At 44.3% G+C, this 20,538-nt stretch overlaps 2 protein-coding genes across 8 annotated transcripts in view; one reads left to right on the top strand and one right to left on the bottom strand.

Annotated features, from left to right (window-relative positions):
• LOC147011657 (arf-GAP with Rho-GAP domain, ANK repeat and PH domain-containing protein 1-like) overlaps window positions 1–20,538 on the bottom strand; it is a 97,450-nt gene that overhangs the window by 33,387 nt on the left and 43,525 nt on the right. The window contains exon 1 of one of the 4 annotated variants that reach the window (XM_085857541.1): window positions 5,911–6,071. The exons of 1 other annotated variant lie outside the window; for it this stretch is intronic. Coding sequence is in view for 2 of the 3 variants with exons in the window: in XM_085857539.1 (XP_085713665.1) it covers window positions 2,713–2,735 (23 nt within the window). In the remaining variant the exon portion in view is untranslated. Of the gene's footprint in view, window positions 1–2,712; window positions 2,837–5,910; window positions 6,072–20,538 lie in introns of those variants that run through there. 2 more of the 4 variants (XM_085857539.1, XM_085857540.1) reach the window with 2 other exon arrangements.
• VPS18 (VPS18 core subunit of CORVET and HOPS complexes) overlaps window positions 6,267–20,538 on the top strand; it is a 42,976-nt gene continuing 28,704 nt past the window's right edge. Inside the window, exons 1-3 of one of the 4 annotated variants that reach the window (XM_085857536.1) lie at window positions 6,273–6,388; window positions 13,964–14,091; window positions 15,550–15,683. In XM_085857536.1, the coding sequence (XP_085713662.1) occupies window positions 15,596–15,683 (88 nt within the window). In that variant the 5' untranslated portion in view covers window positions 6,273–6,388; window positions 13,964–14,091; window positions 15,550–15,595. Of the gene's footprint in view, window positions 6,389–12,737; window positions 13,354–13,963; window positions 14,092–15,549; window positions 15,684–20,538 lie in introns of those variants that run through there. The other 3 variants (XM_085857535.1, XM_085857537.1, XM_085857538.1) reach the window with 3 other exon arrangements.

The raw sequence follows: 20,538 nt of genomic DNA, 5'->3' as shown, positions 1-20,538 counted from the left end.
AACGAGCCGTTCTTAAGCAGCTCGTTCCGTTTGCGATTTGCCGAGCGGTTGTATATCGCCAAGCCCTGTCGGATCCAATTACTTTATCGGCTATTAAAAAACCAGCTAATATTCCATACGTAATTACAGCAGCTCAATGGAGGAAGGGGACGCAATGAGCAGGTGAACATTCAAACAATGACATTTATTTGTCACACATATGCACTCATGCAGTCAATGAAGCAATGCAGGTATTCCAAACACGAATGCAATGCAATGGATGGGGGTAGGGACAAGACAGGAGTAAACAAAGACCTACAGCCGTTTGTCTATTTATTATTTACATGCTCTTAACAGTTCTACTTAGCGGACACGGCGCCACAACTTTCATACAAAGAAAACCCCAGGAAAGGAAAGGGCAGAATAGGACCCGTAGGCCTTTAATGTTCGCAGAGCTGTGGAGACCGTAAGAGCTCCAAGAGGCCGTGCTGGTTACCTGCGACCCTCGTGGTGACTCGCTGGGCGACCCTCGATGTTTCGCCGTAAACACGGCAGCTCGGTTGGTCCAGGCCCCACCGTGTGGCCTGGTGGATTGGCCCCAGCTGACGACGCCTTAGAGGAACGAATGGGCCTTGCTCTTTTATGAGTTCATGCTCTTTTAAAAGCCCGCCCGCTCCTCAGCATTGCTCGGACCATCTCGGGGCCGGCTGGCGACTTCTCTCTGGCTGTGTCCACTGACCCACAGTTCCGCACGGTACTGCCGGCTTGGCTGCACTCCAGGCTCCGCTGCGCTTTGACGACCCCGACTGCTCTCCACTGGACTCGAACCTTGGTGCTCTCCACCCCGACTCCAGACTGACTCCTCACAGACTTCAGACGAACTCCACGGCGAACGCAGACTGACTGCTTGGCATTCAGCACGCCTTTTTATGGGGTCCGTGGATGAGGTTTGATCTTTCACCTCTCACCCTTCACCCTCCGCTGGCTCCGCCCCTTTTGGTATTTTGATCTGATCTCGTCGCAAAATGCAGAGAAAGCGGACGTGGCAGAGATCACCGACCGTGGAAAGCGGATGTGGCAGAAATCACCGGCTGTCACCCCAACGAGGCAGCCGTCGTGTTTGGCGGAAGTGCCGCTCGTTAGGATTCGCCGTGGCTGGCGAAAAGATGGCGGAGCAATGGAGATGAAGGTGAGGCGATGTTGTTCGTTTGTGGAGATGTTGTTGAGGAGATGGTGAGGAGATGTCGTGGTGGGGATGGTGTGGTTGTTGAGATGCGGTTGTTGTTGTTGAGATGCGGTTGTTGTTGTTGAGATGCGGTTGTTCCAAAATAAAGATAGCAAAAGAATAATACTACCTCAAAGATCACAGCCCTTTCGACATCGGTGGGGAAATCCAATCTGAACACACATTTATTGACATAACTGATCGCTGGGAAGCCTGAATGGTGTTCTGTGAATTTCCACAACCGTAACAATATATGTATGTATATATATATATATATATATATATATATATATATATATATATATATATATATATATATATATATATATATATATATATATATATATATATATATATATATATATATATATATATATATATATATATATATACCGGGCGTAGTGGTGTGCGCCTGTAATCCGGCTACTCGGAGGCTTGGGTTGGAGGATCGCTTGAGGACGGAGGCTCTGCGCTGGGCTGCGCTACGAGAGGGTGTAGGGCAGCCCAGAATCATGGCGAAACCCAATCCTTATCCCTGTGTCGTAAGAGGCGACCAGGGTTGCGTCAGGAAGGGCATCCGGCGTAAAACCTATGCCAAATCAGTATGCGGATCATAACGGATGATCCGCTGTGGCGACCCCTAACGGAAGCAGCCAAAAGACGAAATATCTTCTTCTTCTTCTTTCGGCTGTTCCCATTAGGGGTCGCCACAGCAGATCACCCATATGATCCGCATAGTGATTTGGCACATGTTTTACGCCGGATGCCCTTCCTGACGCAACCCTGGTCGCCTCTTACGACACAGGGATAATGGTACACCTATTTTAACCGGGGTATACACCGGCCCAGTACACTGGTACTCATTTCGCCGACCTCGGAAGGATGACAGGCTGAGTCAACCCCCTGGTGTATTAATTCAGTTGACCAACAGGGCTTGAACTCAGGACCTTTTGGATCCCAAGGCCCTAACCACTGCGCCAACACCAGGCTCACCAAAAGACGAAATATATATATATATATATATATATATATATATATATATATATATATATATATATATATATATATATATATATATATATATATATATATATATATATATATATATATAAATATATATATAAATATATAACTCTTTCCAGAGTGTTGGTGATGTCGAAGCAGTCTTGGCAAGGGTTATACTGGGTGGTTTGCCATTGCCTTCACAGCATTGTTTGTCCATGTTCTTGTCCTTTTAAATGCTTCGAGTCAAGCAAGGAAGCAGCATGGACCATTTTTAAAGCCTTTGGTATGACTCAGCGGGGATTTGAACTACTGACCTCTCAGACTCAGCACTCACAAACCATTATGACACACACACACACACACACACACACACACACACACACACACACACACACACACACACACACACACACACACACACACACACACACACACACACCATTTGTGATAAATGTATGATCCATAAACAGTATTAATTTACTGGACATTTGTACTAAACTTACTTCGAGATGGGAACTTTGTCCATTTGTGTCTCTTCAAATCCGGAACCACACAAGAATGAATCGATGTTCGGAATTTAACAAATATGCAAATAGCAAGGGAATGTACCTGGATGGTAAATCCAGTCAAACAGGTTAAGTTACTCAAAATCAAGCCAAAGAACATCGAGTCGTCTTTAAATAAATGAATGTTGCCTTTTAATAATAAAAAAACTTTTTTTTATTGGAAGTCTGGATAAATTGAGCAACCTGAAAAATTGCTGCAATTAAGATTTTCTCGTTGCAGTGTAACATTACTGTATATACATTAAGATATCCCACCCCCACTCCCACCCCCACTCCCACCCCCACAACACCCTGATTTCATCCACTCTCTTCCCTGCCAGTTTTCTCTTGAATTTCTTTAATTTCTTGTTTAATAGTTTTTTTCTATATGAATATTTCTGTGAAGTTCATTTGGTGTTGTATATGTTCTAGCACTAGTAATGTGGTCGAACTAGCAATGGAAGACAACACGGAGGTGGATACTTCGATACCTGGGAGGGCTCTGTTACACCTTCTTAAACCCACACATGGAGATGACAACCAATCTCTCTCTCTCACACACACACACACACACACACACACACACACACACACACACACACACACACACACACACACACACACACACACACACACACACACACACACACACACACACACACACACACACACACACACACACACACACATTGTTACGGATTCGCGCCCGCCGGCGTGCTGACGGCCACGTAACTCGAATCGCGGCACGTCGCCCACCGGACGGACAATCCAGTCGTGACCCTCTCGGACTAACGCCGGGAACCAGTCACGGGTGGACCTTTCGGTCTCACCGCGATCGAGCCAATCAGCCCCCGCGTGGGATAGGGTTGCTCGCCAAATTCGACCTACCTAAGTACCCACACGGAGGGTAGACCGGGCGATCGCACCTCGCCGCAGGTCGACTTCGGACACGGGCCACTTAAGCGACCCGTTCCGTACTATCGGGATAACCGAGCGGTGTTATTCGTCGACCTCGACGGTTCGATTAATTATCGGGCGTATTCAGCCCACTACCAACCCTTTACGTGAAGCAAGATGAGGATTCAATGAAAGAAATGACAAAGCGAAGCGGGAAACAGTTCAACACAAAGCACATTTATTCGCGACGAACGGAAAGCACACATATTCAATTCCACCAAAAGCACATAGAAAGGAAGAGAAACACAATGCAATTTTACACAAAAAGCAAATGCGACAATGCAGATCTAATACCGATTATGCGAGCACACGGCAACACTTATACAATTCTACTTCACAGACGGCGCCGACAACACATACCCAAAACCAAGGAAAAGAACACCCTCAAAGATGAGGCGGGCCTGAGGCCGAGACCGGGTCGGGCCTACCCGTCTGGTGATGAGACGCGGAGCGGCGATGGTGCCTCAACTCCGCGGGCCTCGCGGACAGTGTCTGGTAGGGGGTGGGAAAAGGGGCCCCCTTGGTCGCACTATCTCAGCGCGGGGGGGGAAACAGGAGGGGGTTGCTGATGCTCGGGGTATAGAGGATTTCCACTCTGCCTCGAGTCCCGCGACGAGCGTCTCCACCTCGGCCAGGTCGCGCCGTCGGCCTCCCTGGTGTGCAGCTCCCTGCACGACGCGAGCACCCCCTCGTCTGCCCTCGCCGCCTCTCCACAGCTCCGTCCCCTTTTGCTCCGACTCCAACGCACACGACGACGACCAACTCCTTCTTGCTTCTTCTTCCCAACTCCACCGCCCGCGAAGTCTTAACTCTTGTCCACTTGACTGACAAACATATATAACTCGCTTATATCAGCCCCGTGGCTTCGCTCTCTCATCTTTGACCCCCTCCCTTCGACCTTTCACCTCGCTCCCCATTGGCCCGAGAAAAAGTGGGCGTGAATGCTTTTTGATCCATAAATTAGCATATATAGATCGCCCTCCAACGCCCTGGGGGCGGGGCCAAATCGCCCCTCGCTCACCGATTGGACGGAACAAAAGTGGGCGTGTGTCGTTTTTGATCCGTTTTTGAAGTGGAAAATCCGTGGTTTTGTACACGCTGTTCGGCGCGCGCCCTGCACGAGTCCAACACCGGTACCCACAAGCGGCGCAAGAACGGTGGCGATGCGACGGTTGCGAGGTGTGACGTGAAGCGGCGCCGCGGTGGGTGGTTGATGTTGTGGTTGTAACAATGGCGGTTGGTCCAAATTAAAGATAGTAAAAGAAAAACGGCTATCCTGAAGAGTCGCAGCACGCATAAATGACATGTATTCCCACTAGACAACGGGTTTGGGCCTAACTACACATATACTTACCGAGATATCTCACCTAAGGGACCTGAATGGTGGTTTGCGAATTTGGTCAACCACAACAATATATACACACACACACACACACACACACACACACACACATATATATATATATACACACACACACACGCAAACATATATATATACACACACACACACGCAAACATATACACACACACACACACACACACACACACACACACACACACACACAAACATATATACACACACACACACACACAAACATATATACACACACACACACACACACACGCACAAACATATATACACACACACACACACACACAAACATATATATACACACACACACACACACACACACAAACATATATACACACACACACACACAAACATATATACACACACACACACACACACACACAAACATATATATACACACACACACACACACACAAACATATATATACACACACACACACACACAAACATATATACACACACACACACACACACACACAAACATATATATACACACACACACACACACACACACACACACACACACACACACACACACACACACACACACACACACACACACACACACACACACACACACATACCCACATACACAAACACATATACACACACACACACACACACACACACACACACACACACACACACACACACACACACACACACACACACACACACAAACATAAACACACACACTTTTAATCTGTTATATGATGAGCGATAATGGATGAAATGAACAGGACTCCATATAAGGTATGTTAACCGCTGAGAGGATCGTCGTCATCATCATTGTCCTCACTTCCCATGGCCGGATAATCAGCAGGTACCTCCAGGTCCACCAACGTGCTGTTCATTCCCTCCGTTGTCCCACGTGTCCACAGACGCACATCGACACGAACCTTCACCCACAACATTCCTTCCTCATTATTTATATTTATTCATTGTTTTGCGCAGTTGTTTGAACCAGTTGCTTCCACTGCTGAACCAATTGTCATTCCATTCCTTCTGTTCACGATTCATTGCTATAGGCAGCTTGGATAGCGGCAGTATCATCGTGATTTGGTGAAGATTTATTCACAATGTCAACTTTGGGAGAAAACTAAACTCACATGGATCGTATAACACGTGGATAATTCAAAAAAAGAAAAACGTTTAAATGTGGACGGAAATGACGTCATTTTCCGCTTCCGGTCGCACGAAACCCGGAAGTTTGATTCGGCAATGGCGGGACGGTGCACACACGTTTAAATTCTCCTTTTGACCCGTTCTGTGGCGAGAACGAACAGTGTGATTGTGACGTGAAAGGTACGAGATTTATAGATTTGATGTTTCGCACAAAGGCGGTGGAATTATAAATAAAATGTCGACGAAAACTTTGTGGTAACTTTGATTATCCGGATGTGAAATTATTATTTTATTTTTCTCTAATTTTACGTGAGAGGGGAAACACGGGATAAAATATTTTCCAATTGGATTTAAACATTATTTTGTTGTTTGATTTGTAGTTCGTTGTCGGGTCGGTTCTTTAAAGTGCGGCTCGTACTGTGATGACCCTGTCACCACGTCGGATATCCTTTGGGATAATAGAACGGAAATATTGGTCGAGGCGTTTTTAATTACTGGTAAACGGACTGAGTGGTCCAACGAGCAATGGAAGACCATGGGTGTCGGTCCAGGTGACGCAGAGTGGTCCAACGAGCAATGGAAGACCATGGGTGTCGGTCCAGGTGACGCAGAGTGGTCCAAGGAGCAATGGAAGACAATAGGTGTCAGTCCAGATGACAAAGTGTTCCAACGAGCAATGGAAGACCATGGTTGTCAGTCCAGGTGACACAGAGTGATCTACCTGGCAATGGAAGACCATGGTTGTCGGTCCAGGTGACACAGAGTGGTCCAACGAGCAATGGAAGACCATGGTTGTCAGTCCAGGTGACACAGAGTGGTCCAACGAGCAATGGAAGACTATGCTTGTCAGTCCAGGTGACACAGAGTGATCTAACTGGCATTGGAAGACCATGGTTGTCAGTCCAGGTGACACAGAGTGGTCTAACAAGCAATGGAAGACCATGGTTGTCAGATCAGGTGACACAGTGATCGAACTAGCAATGGAAGACCATGGTTGTTATTCCAGGTGACACAGAGTGATCGAACTTGCAATTGAAGACCATGGTTGTTAGTCCAGGTGACACAGAGTGGTCTAACAAGCAATGGAAGACCATGGTTGTCAGATCAGGTGACACAGTGATCGAACTAGCAATGGAAGACCATGGTTGTTATTCCAGGTGACACAGAGTGATCGAACTTGCAATTGAAGACCATGGTTGTTAGTCCAGGTGAGACAGAGTGGTCTAACCAGCTATAGAAGATCATGGTTGTCAGTCCAAGTGATAGGTCAGGTCAGGTCAGGTATGGGAGCATGCACCAGAGCAGTGTGTTGCTGTGTCCACTTTCCGCCGGTACTCCAGGGGCCTCCGTCTGGCCATCCCCCAGGCAGATGCCTGGCCCATCCCCATCTCCTTGAGATGCCGATCAACCTGCTGCAACCACGAGGCACGTGGTCGGCCCATTGGCCTCCTCCACTCACGAGGCTCCCTCGCTGAGAGAATCTGGTGAGCGGGATCAGTGTCAGGAAAACGAGCCACATGTCCCTACAGCCACAGCTGACGCTCACAGACTATGCAGGTAACAAATCGCATTTGAGTTTCTCTCGGCAACCGTTCGTTGGACACAAAATCCGACCAGCGATAGCCAAGGATTCTCCGAAGAGACCTGGTACCAAAGGAATTAAGTCGCTGTCTCAGATCCATGGTCAGAGTCCAAGTCTAACATCCATAGAGCAAGACTGGAAGCACCAAGGACCTGAAAACTCAGACTTTCGTCCTCCGCACAGGTACCGGTGGCCCATTATCCAGTGAATCCATGACTCCCCATGCCTGACCGATGTCTATTGAACTCTGACTCACAGCCAGTAGAGACATGAATATCACTGCCAAGGAAAGTGAATCTCTCCACGACCTCAACATCCTCACCACAAACAACCACAGACAGGACAGCAGCATCCAAGATGTCAATGAAAGCCTGGATCTTAGTTTTGACCCAAGAAACCCGTAATCCCAGTGGCTCCGACTCCTCATTCAGCACCTCGAGGGCCTCCAAAAGGATGTCTAAAGTGTCCGCAAAGATGACTGCATCATCTGCAAAATCAAGGTCAGAGATGTTGACATTCCCAAACGATGCACCGCAGCTTGATCTCTCAGACATCCTCCCGAGAATCGAGTCCATCCAAGTGCTGAAAAGTGTGGGGGCCAGTACACACTCCTGTCGAACTCCAGTAACAACTGGAAATAAGTCAGAGATGGTACCACCACATCCCACAGCACTCTCAGTACCAGAGTAGAGTTCAGACATCAGATCGATCAGTTTTGGTGGCACCCCACGGAGACCAAGAATCCTCCAGAGGGCATCCTGATTCACTGAATCGAACGCTTTACAGAGATCAACATAGGCTGCAAGCAGCCTCTGCCGAAACTCTCGTCTGCATTTGGTGAGGACCCGAAGAGCAAGGATATGGTCAATCGTTGACCTCTTTGGTGTAAAGCTTGACCGCAGGTGACACAGAGTGGCCTAACTCGCAACTGAAGACTGGTTGTCAGTCCAGGTGACACAAAGTGGTCTAACTAGCAATGGAGGACTATGATTGTCAGTCCCGATGACCGGATGTACCACAAATTCAAAATTTTCCTTGTGTTGCTCACTCGGGCTGGAGGTACGCACACTCACTGATGAGCCGTCCAGCCTGGGTTCGAATCCCGACCCAGCTTTAAACTACCATCCTGGTGTACACTGGCAGGGTGATTCATCAATATGTGTGCAGACCCTCGGGTGGACGTTAAGCTGGGTGTCCTGGCCGCCGGCATCAGTTGGTGAATGTTAAAGAAACCATGGTTTCCTTTGCGAAGAGTCTGCGAGTTATCACCGGCACCATGAACAAAGTACAAATCCTATTTGAATGCCCGGCCTGCTCAATGCATTCGTGAAAGACTTGGGCCCTTAATGTTATCCAACCGACCCCATGAAAATCTGGGAATAATTGAGGGCATTGAAGAAGAATAACAAGTGGATTTTGTTACCTGTTCGGTGTCTCCATCACTTCAAGCCAAGATAGGTTTGCACAAGAAGAGAGCTTTGTTCTCACACTGATAAGCTCTTGTACAGATTTATTTAATTTGGCGAATTTGGGGGGGAGAGGAGGATATTTTGAAGTGATTAATAAAACTGGTTAAGAACAGCATAAAAGGTAAATGCTATCAGAATGTCACCTGTTTATCATAGGAAAATTAAATACACCACATTACAGTTCACATGTGATTTTGGACTGTAATTTGTCTTTAAATCATGAAAAATGTCACACCATGAAGCCTGTATAGGCTAGTGGCCAAATGAGGTTTTGGGTGGCATACCCCTACCCAAGGTAGAACAAGTCACAACCTATTTTTTTTCTTGAAGAGGGATGTTTGGGGAGTTAGAAATCATGGTTGTGAACCTGAGATCATTGCACAACATTTTGAAAATCACGTTTACATAATATGTACCACTGCAGACTGCAAAAATGGATTTAATCGCCACAGATTTTGGCTCATATTTGTTAATACTGGTGCTACAAACACAAATTTGGTACCAAAATGTGCAGAATGATGACATATATATATATATATATATATATATATATATATATATATATATATATATATATATATATATATATCTGTAAAAACCATTTGTGATGTAACAAAGGCTTTTGTGTGACCTTCAGGCAAAAAATAGTGGAATTTTACTCAACAAATCAGCTTCGGGTTTACCAATAAATATCAACTAAACAATTAATTTCTTCATAAGTATTTGAGTTGTATAACTACATATTACATCAAAATAACCCTCTATCATTCTCCTTTTTAGAAATATAATTCACAAAGATAAATCAGTTGAATTTAATAGTTATTACCAAAACCATATGTCACCCCCCCCCTAAAAGTAACCGACATTGATTAATTTATAATACATGTATATGCATTAACCAAACAAGAATGATTTTAAATCCAGTTGCAGAAAATCAATTTTGAGCTTGATTGCCTTTTTCTAAAACTACTGATATATACTTATCTTTAATTATTTCATTTCAGATGCTTGTGCTGACAATTGATCTGCAATTATGGATCTGGAACCACCTGTTGTGAAGCGTCGTAAAATTGACACTAACCACTGCATCATATGCTTTAAACCCCTCAACCCTAAAAAGCAAGAAGTTGTAAAGAACCCAACATTTAATGGTTTGAGTGCAATCTTCAAAGCAAGTCAAATCAGAAAAGATGACGTTTACGAAAGTATCTGGCCTTTGCAACAAGACATATTGAGTCTTGATTTGAAAGTATCATTCCACAAATCGTGTCGGGCCAAGTATACCAGCAAGTCAAATATCTCCACATCCAACCCCAGTGAGAGTGACCAGCAACCATGCACGTCTGCGGCAACAGAACACACAAGAATCAGCAGAAATGAAACAGCTGGGTTTGACATCAGGACTAACTGCTTCATTTGTGGAAAATCCAACACTTCCAGAAACAAGCTTACACCGGTATCTACAGGAACTGGACAGTCCACCAGAGAAAAAGTTCTGGCAGCAGCTGACAAAAGACAAGACAATAAAATACACATGCGCATGCTTGCCTTTCCAGATTTGTTCGCCTATGATGCCAAGTACCACAGGTTATGCTATTCATACTATATTTCAGAAAGGAACATCACTGCTGCAATTCGTAAATCAGGAGAGGAAACAATGGGCACATTACATGATGAAGCTTTTGATGAACTGAAATGTTATCTGGAACAAACTGTGTTCTCCAAAACTAAGACAGTGACAACCCTCGTTCATCTGAAAGATGAATACGTTGGATATTTGGTTTCACTGGGTACCACGAATGCAGAACAGTATAAAACTTGGAAGTTGACGGAGCGATTAACTAAATATTATGGTGACCAAATAGTCTGTGTAACATTTGATGGCCACACTGACATCATACGCTCTTCTTCTGTGACCTTATGTGATGCCCTGAGAAAAGCCACGATTCTGCAGAGTATGACTGATGAACCAGAATATGAAGACATCCCGTCTGATGTACCATCAGCCACAGATAGTGAAATGCATACTTTGCATGCTGCAGCTGGTATCCTGAGGAAGCACATGGCTGATATCGAGCATGTTGGAAATATGTATGCACCTGTCGAGAAAACAGATATTCAGCACTGTGCAGAATTTGTTCCTAATACACTCTATGACTTTATTCAGTGGTGCACCAGTGAGAAATCACACACGAATGTAACCAGCTGTAGTGATGAAGGTGTTATGAAGGACAACCTGAGGACGATCGCCATTTGTCACAATATAATATCACGAACAACATCTGAAGCGAGCAAATTACCAGGTGGCGATATGGACCCGCAGCCATGTAGCAAAGCCTGTACTTTGAAACCCCAATGGTAATGGATGGCAGGTCAGAGACAACAAACTTGAGCCTGTCATGTTCCAAAAGGATGCAGCCCCAAGGGAGGTTCGAGTTCTCACGCATCTCTACTGCACCGACGATGACTGTAGGCAGAGCAGAACATGTCATTGTATCTGTGCAGGACTGACCTGCACTGAATTCTGCTCGTGTAGTGCAGATGATTGTCCAAATGTTGATGATTCTGTTGGCTTTGACGACAGCACTGGTGAAGAGCTTGACTGAACTTTTAAATGTATTACATGTATTACTTCATGTAATAGATGTACATAAGTTACAGTGCATGTTATGAATTCATTATAGTAATATGTGAAATAGCTTATATCAACATGATGTCTATAAAAGTCACTTTCACAATTGTGTCAGAATCTTAAGTCAATGCTTCATGTTGCATATCTGCTTCGGGATTTCTATCGGTCAGCATTAGTGGGGCGACATATGATTTCAGTTTTAACTATATCATTTCAGTGACAATTATATCATTAGATATATTTTTCAAAGGGTAAATAAACTTGGATTATGTTGATGTAACAAGTATGACTGCAAATCCAATATTTTTGAAGTAATTAATGTTTTTGTTGATATTTATTGGTAAACCCGAAGCTGATTTGTTGAGTAAAATTCCACTATTTTTGCTTGTAGTCACACAAAAGCCTTTGTTACATCACAAATGGTTTTTACATACATATATATATATATATATATATATATATATATATATATATATATATATATATATATATATATATATATATATATGTCATTATTCCACACATTTTGGTACCAAATTTGTGTTTGTAGCACCAGTATTAACAAATATATGAGCCAATATGAGCTAAAATCTGTGGCGATTAAATCCATTTTTGCAGTATGTAGTGGTACATATTATGTAAACGTGATTTTCAAAATGTTGTGCAATGATCTCAGGTTCACAACCATGATTTTCTAACTCCCCAAACATCCCTCTTCAAGAAAAAATAGGTTGTGACTTGTTCTACCATGGGTTGGGGTTTCTCACATTTTAGGCCTCTTTTTTAATTTGGCCACTAGCCTTGTAATCATGTCGTCGTGGTGGTGGTGGTGGTGTTGTGTGAATCTATAATGGAGTCCCAGGGTTGAAATATTGCATGACAAGTGTTTAAGAAAAAGAAAGCCTTTTGGCTGTTTATAGGTTAGAGGACTTTACGGGGAAACCATTAGAGATTGACACTCCATAGGTTGTGTAAAAAGTATCTCGGGCTATGTTGTAAAAAAAATTTGTCCAAGATGATGGTTAGGTGCAGATCTTGTACAATTGCCCTTGCTATAAATACAAGTGGGAATGTTACCTCGAGGGACAGTAAATTGAACATTCTCGATGAATATGTAGCTGTTCAAAAATCTTGACGATGAAGAGTTAACCCCTAAATGGCTGAAATGGTCCTCCTCATCCTCCTTCTTCTTGTTCTTGTTCTTCTACTAATTAGGGCAGGAATTTTTAATTTGTTCATGGTGCCAGCGATGGCTCACTTACTCTTTGCGAAGGACACCGTGGGATCTTTAACGTCCACCAACGAATGCTAGCAGACGGCACACCTGTTTCACGTCCACCCGATGGACGACGCACACATTGATGAATCGCCCTGCCTGTGAAACACCGGGATGACAGTTTATAGCTGGGTCTGGAATCGAACCCAGGCTAGACAGCTGAGAAGCGAGTGTGCGTACCTCTAGGTACGTTCCATTTGTTCGAGAATTGTTTGCTTGAAACTTAAAGGGATGAATTGGAGTTTTTTCATTGGGGCAGTTTTTCTCATCCATGCTATGGAAGGATGCCGAGCATCTAGGGCCTAGGCCATCCTGCCAGGTTGAAATGGGCATTAGACCACAAACGGTCAGATGAGTAAAGCTGCAGAGATGTGCTTTACAATACAGATGATTTCAAGTGTTAATCATTCGATAGCAATCCGTTTCAGTTTGTTCAACAGAGAAGAAAACTTTATCATTTTTGATGTGTATCTTCGGTGAAGTGTGTGGAAGACAAATAAACTTTTGCATTTCTGCCATGATGATTCGTTTCAGTGATGTACTGTATATGAATAATATTTTGTTGGGAGAAAAGTTTATATCATCATCGTCATCGTAATCATCGTTCATCCATACTCGATGCAGAGTGTTGGTGCTGCCGAAGCAATTACTAAGCAACAATCCTGGTCGGGTCGCCACTCCGGGTCAGGAAGTTACGGCAGGAATTTGTAATTTGTTCATGGTGCCTGTGAAAGCTCACCTACTCTTCGCAAATGACACCGTGGGATCTTTAACATCCACCAACTGATGCGGGCAGATGGGACACCGAGTTCAACGTCCCTCTGAGGGATGACACACACATTGATGAATCACCCTGCCTGTGAAACACCAGGATGGCAAGTTATGGCTCGGCCGAGATTCAAACCCAGCTTCGACTGCTAAGAGGTTAGTGTGCATACCTCTGGGTGTATCGTTAACCAGTATAAAGCAGGAAGGCTTCAAAGTCACCAAGTAGATGGAAGAGAGATACTTTTTGCCCTGACGAGCTCTAATAAAGGGCGAAAGTAGTCGGTCGCTTTTCATTTGCTTGGTGACGACATTTGATTTGAGAATATTTTCATTGGAAGAGACCCTTCTGGGGATGCAGTCATGATGTTGTCGTGACAGTATTCTCACGGCATTCATCAGGCTGGAGAACTTAATTAAACACACACACACACACACACACACACACACACACACACACACACACACACACACACACACACACACACACACACACACACACACACACACACGGGTCTCGGCTCATGGAGGAGCTGACCGACAAAGGGAGGTGGCATTGTAAATGACCAGAGCTTGTGAGGGGGAGCAGAGTGGTGGTGGGGGGAGAGAATAACACAAAAACAAGTAACAATGTCCCAAAGGAGTAGAATATAAAAGAATGAGTGTGTGTGGAAGAGATCATGAATGTATGTGCGTGAACGCATCAGGTGTTGATGGGAACTGTGTTTGAAAGAATGAAGTGAGGAGGATGAGATGACTGACAGTGAGACAATATTCCACAATCAGGAGAATCAGTGGATGAATGAATCCAGGTGGGCAATGTGTCTGGACTTCTGGAGAGTGAGCAGATGAGGATTTTGTACTTTTTTGATGAATGTGTGTGTGCCAAGAATGGCTTGGGGAAAGCAGAGGTAGAAGAGGGCAGGAAGAGCAATACTAGATGCAAGTTTGTATAAAATAGACAGCCCACCAACTTGCCACTGGTGGCGAGAGTGACTCCTTGGGAATCCACCTCCTGTCTTCAGACTCAATTGGTGTGGAAGGCTTCTTCATGTTGTTGAATAACTTCTCCACTTTTAAGGCAGTGACACACACGCTTGCTATTGCCATTTGTTCGAGAATTGTTTGCTTGAAACTTAAAGGGATGAATTGGAGTTTTTTCATTGGGGCAGTTTTTCTCATCCATGCTATGGAAGGATGCCGAGCATCCTTGTCCTCACTTTTGAATTAGAATATTCGGCTGACAGGATGGCCGAGAGGTATGCACACTCGCTTCTAAGCTGTCTTGCTTGGGTTCAAATCCCAACTCTTTTATAAACTGTCATCCCAGTGTTTCACAGGCAGGTGATTCAAGAAGAGTAGGTGAGCTATTGCTGGCACCGTGGCCAAACTCCAAATTCCTGCCCGAACAACAGAGGGCATTGCATCAGTGGCACAGCCACACCCTTAGCCAATAATGCTACCCTGCAGCCTTGTGCTACATTTGAATGAAGAACAAAGAAGTAAAGCTATTTTGTTTCTATGTTCTTGATCCACAATGGTGGTTGCATCCCTGCTTGATTTTAATTTGCATACAAATAGGTATCACAAAGCTTGCATTTTCTTTTTCTGTTACAGGAAACGTGTGGAGGCTTTCACAGGTGTTCCAGCAGTGGAGAGATAAATGGCATCCATATTAGACCAATATGAGGAGGCAATGTCACGACCAGCAGCTGCACAGTCACGCACTGCTGAACCTTGTCTGCATTCGGGTAAAAACTGGCACTGAATTGCTTGGTTTTACTTGTGTTGGAATTAGAAATAATTATTATAATAATATATTAATGTTGCTGGTGTTTATTGTAGTCCAACAAGATATCGCAGAGAGAGTACACTTGCATCTGAAATGTCAGGTCTGGGTTTCATTGTCGACCTGACTGATTGACTACTATAGCCTAGCACTGTTGGATTGATGTTTTTGCAGGCAGGGGATTGCATCGAAAAGTGCATTGTCCCTCAGATAGAAATTAAGTTCGCGACCCATGTCGTTGCATTATTTGATGGACGTTAAATGCCTCATGGACTCTTTCGACAAAGAAGATTGGCTAAAACTGGAATTCTGGCCAAATTATTTTCACTTTCAGGGACCACGGCATCAGCAAAATAATATCTTCTCCACCTGCTGTCAAATTCGTAATTACAACACCACTGCCTGCCTGAACCCGCTGAGCTGATCGCTGCCTGTCTGCACCTATGCAGACCATACTAAGTCTGCACCATACTAAGCTGCACTGCTTTCTGTCTGCCTGCACCTTCCGAGCTGCACCACTGCTTGTCTGCACATGCCAAGCTGCACCACTGCTTGTCTGCACCTGCCGAGCTGCACCACTGCTTGTCTGTGTCTGCACCTGCCGAGCTTCACCACTGATTGTCTACACCTGCCGAGCTGCACCACTGCCTGCCTGCACCCACAACGCCTCCCTGCTGCCTGCCTGCTTGCACCCACTGAGCCACATTGCTACCTGCCTGCCTGCACCCGCTTAGCCGCAAACTGCCTGCCTGCACCCACTGAGCCGCAAACTGCCTGCCTGCATCCGCTGAGCGGCAAACTGCCTGCCTGCACCCGCTGAGCGGCAAACTGCCTGCCTGCACCCGCTGAGCCGCAAACTGCCTGCCTGCACCCACTGAACCGCACTGCTACCTACCCGCATTCGCCGAGCCATGCTGTTACTTGCCTGCCTGCACACACCGAGCCACACCAACCACACTTGTATGATCATTAAATATATTTTACAATGCAAGTTGTCTTCACCTAAGCTACTTGCTCCCATACTGTTTATTTTTCTTAGCAGAGTTTTGCCTCACTTTCTGAAAACCACCATCACAAACTTGCTCGTCTTTATTTGGACTGCACCAGCGCTCCACTCAAGCCTTTGCCACCCTGATCATCCAAATTAGCACCTGCACAACTGCCAACGAACCAAAACATATCCCAACAAAACAGAAAACAAAACCGAGCAACAACCACAGTTACAGAAATTCACAACCAAATCGCAATGCCGCCGACAACTCGTCGTGTTTGTTTGTAAAGGTATGCCTCAAATAGGGTTTTTCGTACACTAACCCAAATGCCCACTTCCTGCTTTCATAGTTTAAAAACGAACGCAAACCTTACGAAAAACTTATCCACCGCACTTCAACAATACAAGCACAATTTTCATGACTAAACGAAACAGTCACTTGATATACTAAGTCCAGAGTCATGGAGCCAGAAACTAGGAAGCGATAAACGTCGAGTGGTCACCAATTCTTTCTTTGCTGCCCAGGGCACCTGTGCTATTGAACAAATGCTTAGTGTTTTATCTCCTTTATATTGGGTGACGTATAACAGAAAAAGTCATAATTACTGTTTTTTAAAAATTATTATTGTTGTTTTGGGACTTCAATATCTGTGTGAGTAGTTTCTTGCACTTTTTGTTCTCGATTTTTTGAAAGAATGACATCAATAAGTTTTTTAGAGTAGGAATGGCAACATGTTTTATCATTCATGTATCAATTAGTGTTACTGCTGTGCAAAGCATTCTGAGTGTTTCGAAGATGGTGGTGAATGTTGTCATGTGCTCATCCATCTATCCATTGGGGCCATACTCTGTGCAGAGCGTTGGTACTGCCTTCGCAATCTCTTAGGCTATTGGGCACAATCCTAGACGGGTCACCACTCCGACCCAGGATACCAGCAGCAAGCTGGTACTTATTTTGCCGACCTCAGAAGGATGACAGGCTGAGTTAACCCCACTTGGTGTTAATCCATCAGCAAACAGGGCTTGAACTGAGGATTCAAAGATACTAAGCCAGCCACCCTAACCACTTTAGCTAACACCAGGCTTGCATGTGCTCAGAAAGAGCATTAACAAGGAAATTAGATGCAGAAGTAGGCCATTCGATCCATCATGCTTGCGTCACACCAATACCAGATTAAATAAATCCGTCTAAATGACTATTTAATTTGTGGGAATAGGGGGAGAAGTAGGGATGACGAAGGTATGCCAGCTCAGGGATATCACAAAGGTGGGTGTTAAAAATAAAATAGGACCACTGGACCTGCAGCTTATCTGGGTCCTGGCCTAACGTTTTAACCCAAATTTGGTAGCATTTTGACTGGTGGGTCTGGAGAAGAAAATTTTTGAAACAATTTACATGAGTTTCTCAAAAATTTACTAAGTCCACCATTTTGACACATTTCCTGTCACATGATTGGCATGACCTCTGAAATTTATCAGGACCTTGTCCTAATGTCGTAATCCAAATTTGGAAGCATTCTGATTGGTGGGTCTGGAGAAGAAGATTTTTAAAGGAATTTACTAAGTCTACCATTTTGACCTATTTGGTCATGTGACTGGACCAAACTTTGCAATCCGCGTTACCAGTCAGCCGGATTTGGGGGGGGGGGGGGAGGGTGAAGGTGGTTTTAGGATTAAGAGTATACATCAACCACACACTATCCCTTAACAAGACCCTCTCACAGACATCACAATCAGCACAGATTACACAATCGCACATCAATACTCAAGCGACCTCCAAGTCCTGCCAATATTACTGCACTCCTCTATGTCCAATGCTTCGAGATACCTATGTAATTCAAATTTCAACTTATCTACAGTTTCTGCTGCCTCTACTTTTCAGGGAGACATTCCATTCATTAACTACTCTCTGAATGAAAGACCCCTGCCTTACCACCATCTTAACTCTCTAGTCTTTACTCTCAGGCTATGACCCCTGGTTCTGTCATTGTCTATTCTTCTGAAGAATTCTTCTGCACTTACTTTGTTAATGCTCTTCATTATTTTGAACAAAATTTCTAACACCAGGCTTGCATGTGCTCAGAAATTGATATGATCTCAATGAATGATTGATATGATCTCAATCATATCCCCTTGTAATTTCCTCCTTTCGAATCTATAAAGCCATGTGTCTTTTAGCCACTCCTCATAGCTGAGTCGAGATAGGCCCTGCATTGTAGCCCTCTCTATGGCAGCGACGTACTCCTTCACATGTGGTTACCAAAACAGCACACAATATTCTAGAATCTAGATGATGCCCAATTAAATTCCTGTACAATGTTAACACCACCTCTTTTGATTTATAATTTATCCCCCTCCGAATACAACATAAAACCTTGTTTGCTTTTCCTATTGCTGCCTGGTCTGTGCTGCCTGCTTACCTCCCATATCTATTACCACCCCCAGATCCTTATCCTGTGTGACACGCTCCAAAATTACACCTTGTATCCTGTAATCTCAATTTTCATTGTTCTTTCCCATCCCCAACACCTTACATTTGCTCAGATTAAATTGCATCTGCCAATGTTTTGCCCAATCTACACAAGTATCAATACTTTCCTGAATCTGATCACTACCTTCTCTGCTATCCACCTCACCTCCAAGCTTTGTGTCATCTGCAAATTTGGAAAGCGTACTCTTTACCTCACTATCCAAATCGTTAATGTAAATAATGAATAATAATGGTCCGATTACCTGATGCCTGAGGTACTCCACTACTTAAGGCCCGGTCACACCTTGACGTTTTAGCCAACGTATGCCGATTTTTGAATTGTTTTTCTAAAACGCTGGCACACGTTGAATACGTTATGGGTAAGTTTTGATAACATTGAGAGCACGCTGAAAAACACTGCCATACGTCGTTGTACGTTGGCTTTAAACGTTGTACTTTTTGGTGTCCTCAAATTTTTTCATGCTTGAAATTTCACGACGTATGCCGGCGTATGACTCACACGTTCCGCTACGCTGGCCACAGGTTGTAGGCACGGTCTGCGATCGTTGACAGACGTCAACACATGCTACTTGTAAGTTAATCATAAGTTGAGACACGCCGAGGTAATGTTTAGCATACCCGAAACTTATTTCTAACCTATGATTAACGTGTTGTTGGCACGTTACGCGATCATTGCCACACGTCGACAGACGTTACTTTTAAGTTACTCATAGGCTGAAAGACGTCGGTATAATGGATCGTCCTTGCGTCAGCGTCCACGGCCACGGCCAGGACACTTATTTGCAGCATTCTTCAAACTTTTCTTCAGCATGACGAGGATGTTCACACTTCGATGTCGAGCTTGGCTATGATTCCAATTGTCCATCGGCAGCGTCTATTTAAAATAGTCGAGTTTGAGCGTTTTAACACGTTCAGAAGAAACGCTTCAAATTTGCAAACCCCAGCGTCAAAAAACAAAGGCGAGTGACAGCAATTGAAATCGTTCATTGTAAACAATGAAAATAGCTGAGTGGTACCGTTTAAAAGTCGTTGAGTGTAAAAAAAATCCAATTGTTGAGCGCAAGTGTCTACTTTCAATAGTGGAGATGCAGCCATTTAAATCGTTGAGTTTATCATTTAAATCGTTAAACGCAAGGACGATCCATCATAACCCACACCCTCCCCCTCACACTCACCTACTACTGCCAACATGAACAAACTACTACTAATACTAATACAGATACTGATACTGTTACTGCTGACATGGACATAGACTCAAAAAGGACTCGAAAACACTGTTGGGTTCCCCTTTTATGAACACCATTTTTATATACCAATTCCCAAAACCGCTGGGAA

This window comes from Eptatretus burgeri, chromosome 15 (genome assembly GCF_056783735.1).
Source record: "Eptatretus burgeri isolate ZD-2024b chromosome 15, Ebu_testis_v1, whole genome shotgun sequence".
Taxonomy (NCBI): Eukaryota; Metazoa; Chordata; class Myxini; order Myxiniformes; family Myxinidae; genus Eptatretus; species Eptatretus burgeri.
This window is presented reverse-complemented; position numbering and strand designations above follow the sequence as displayed.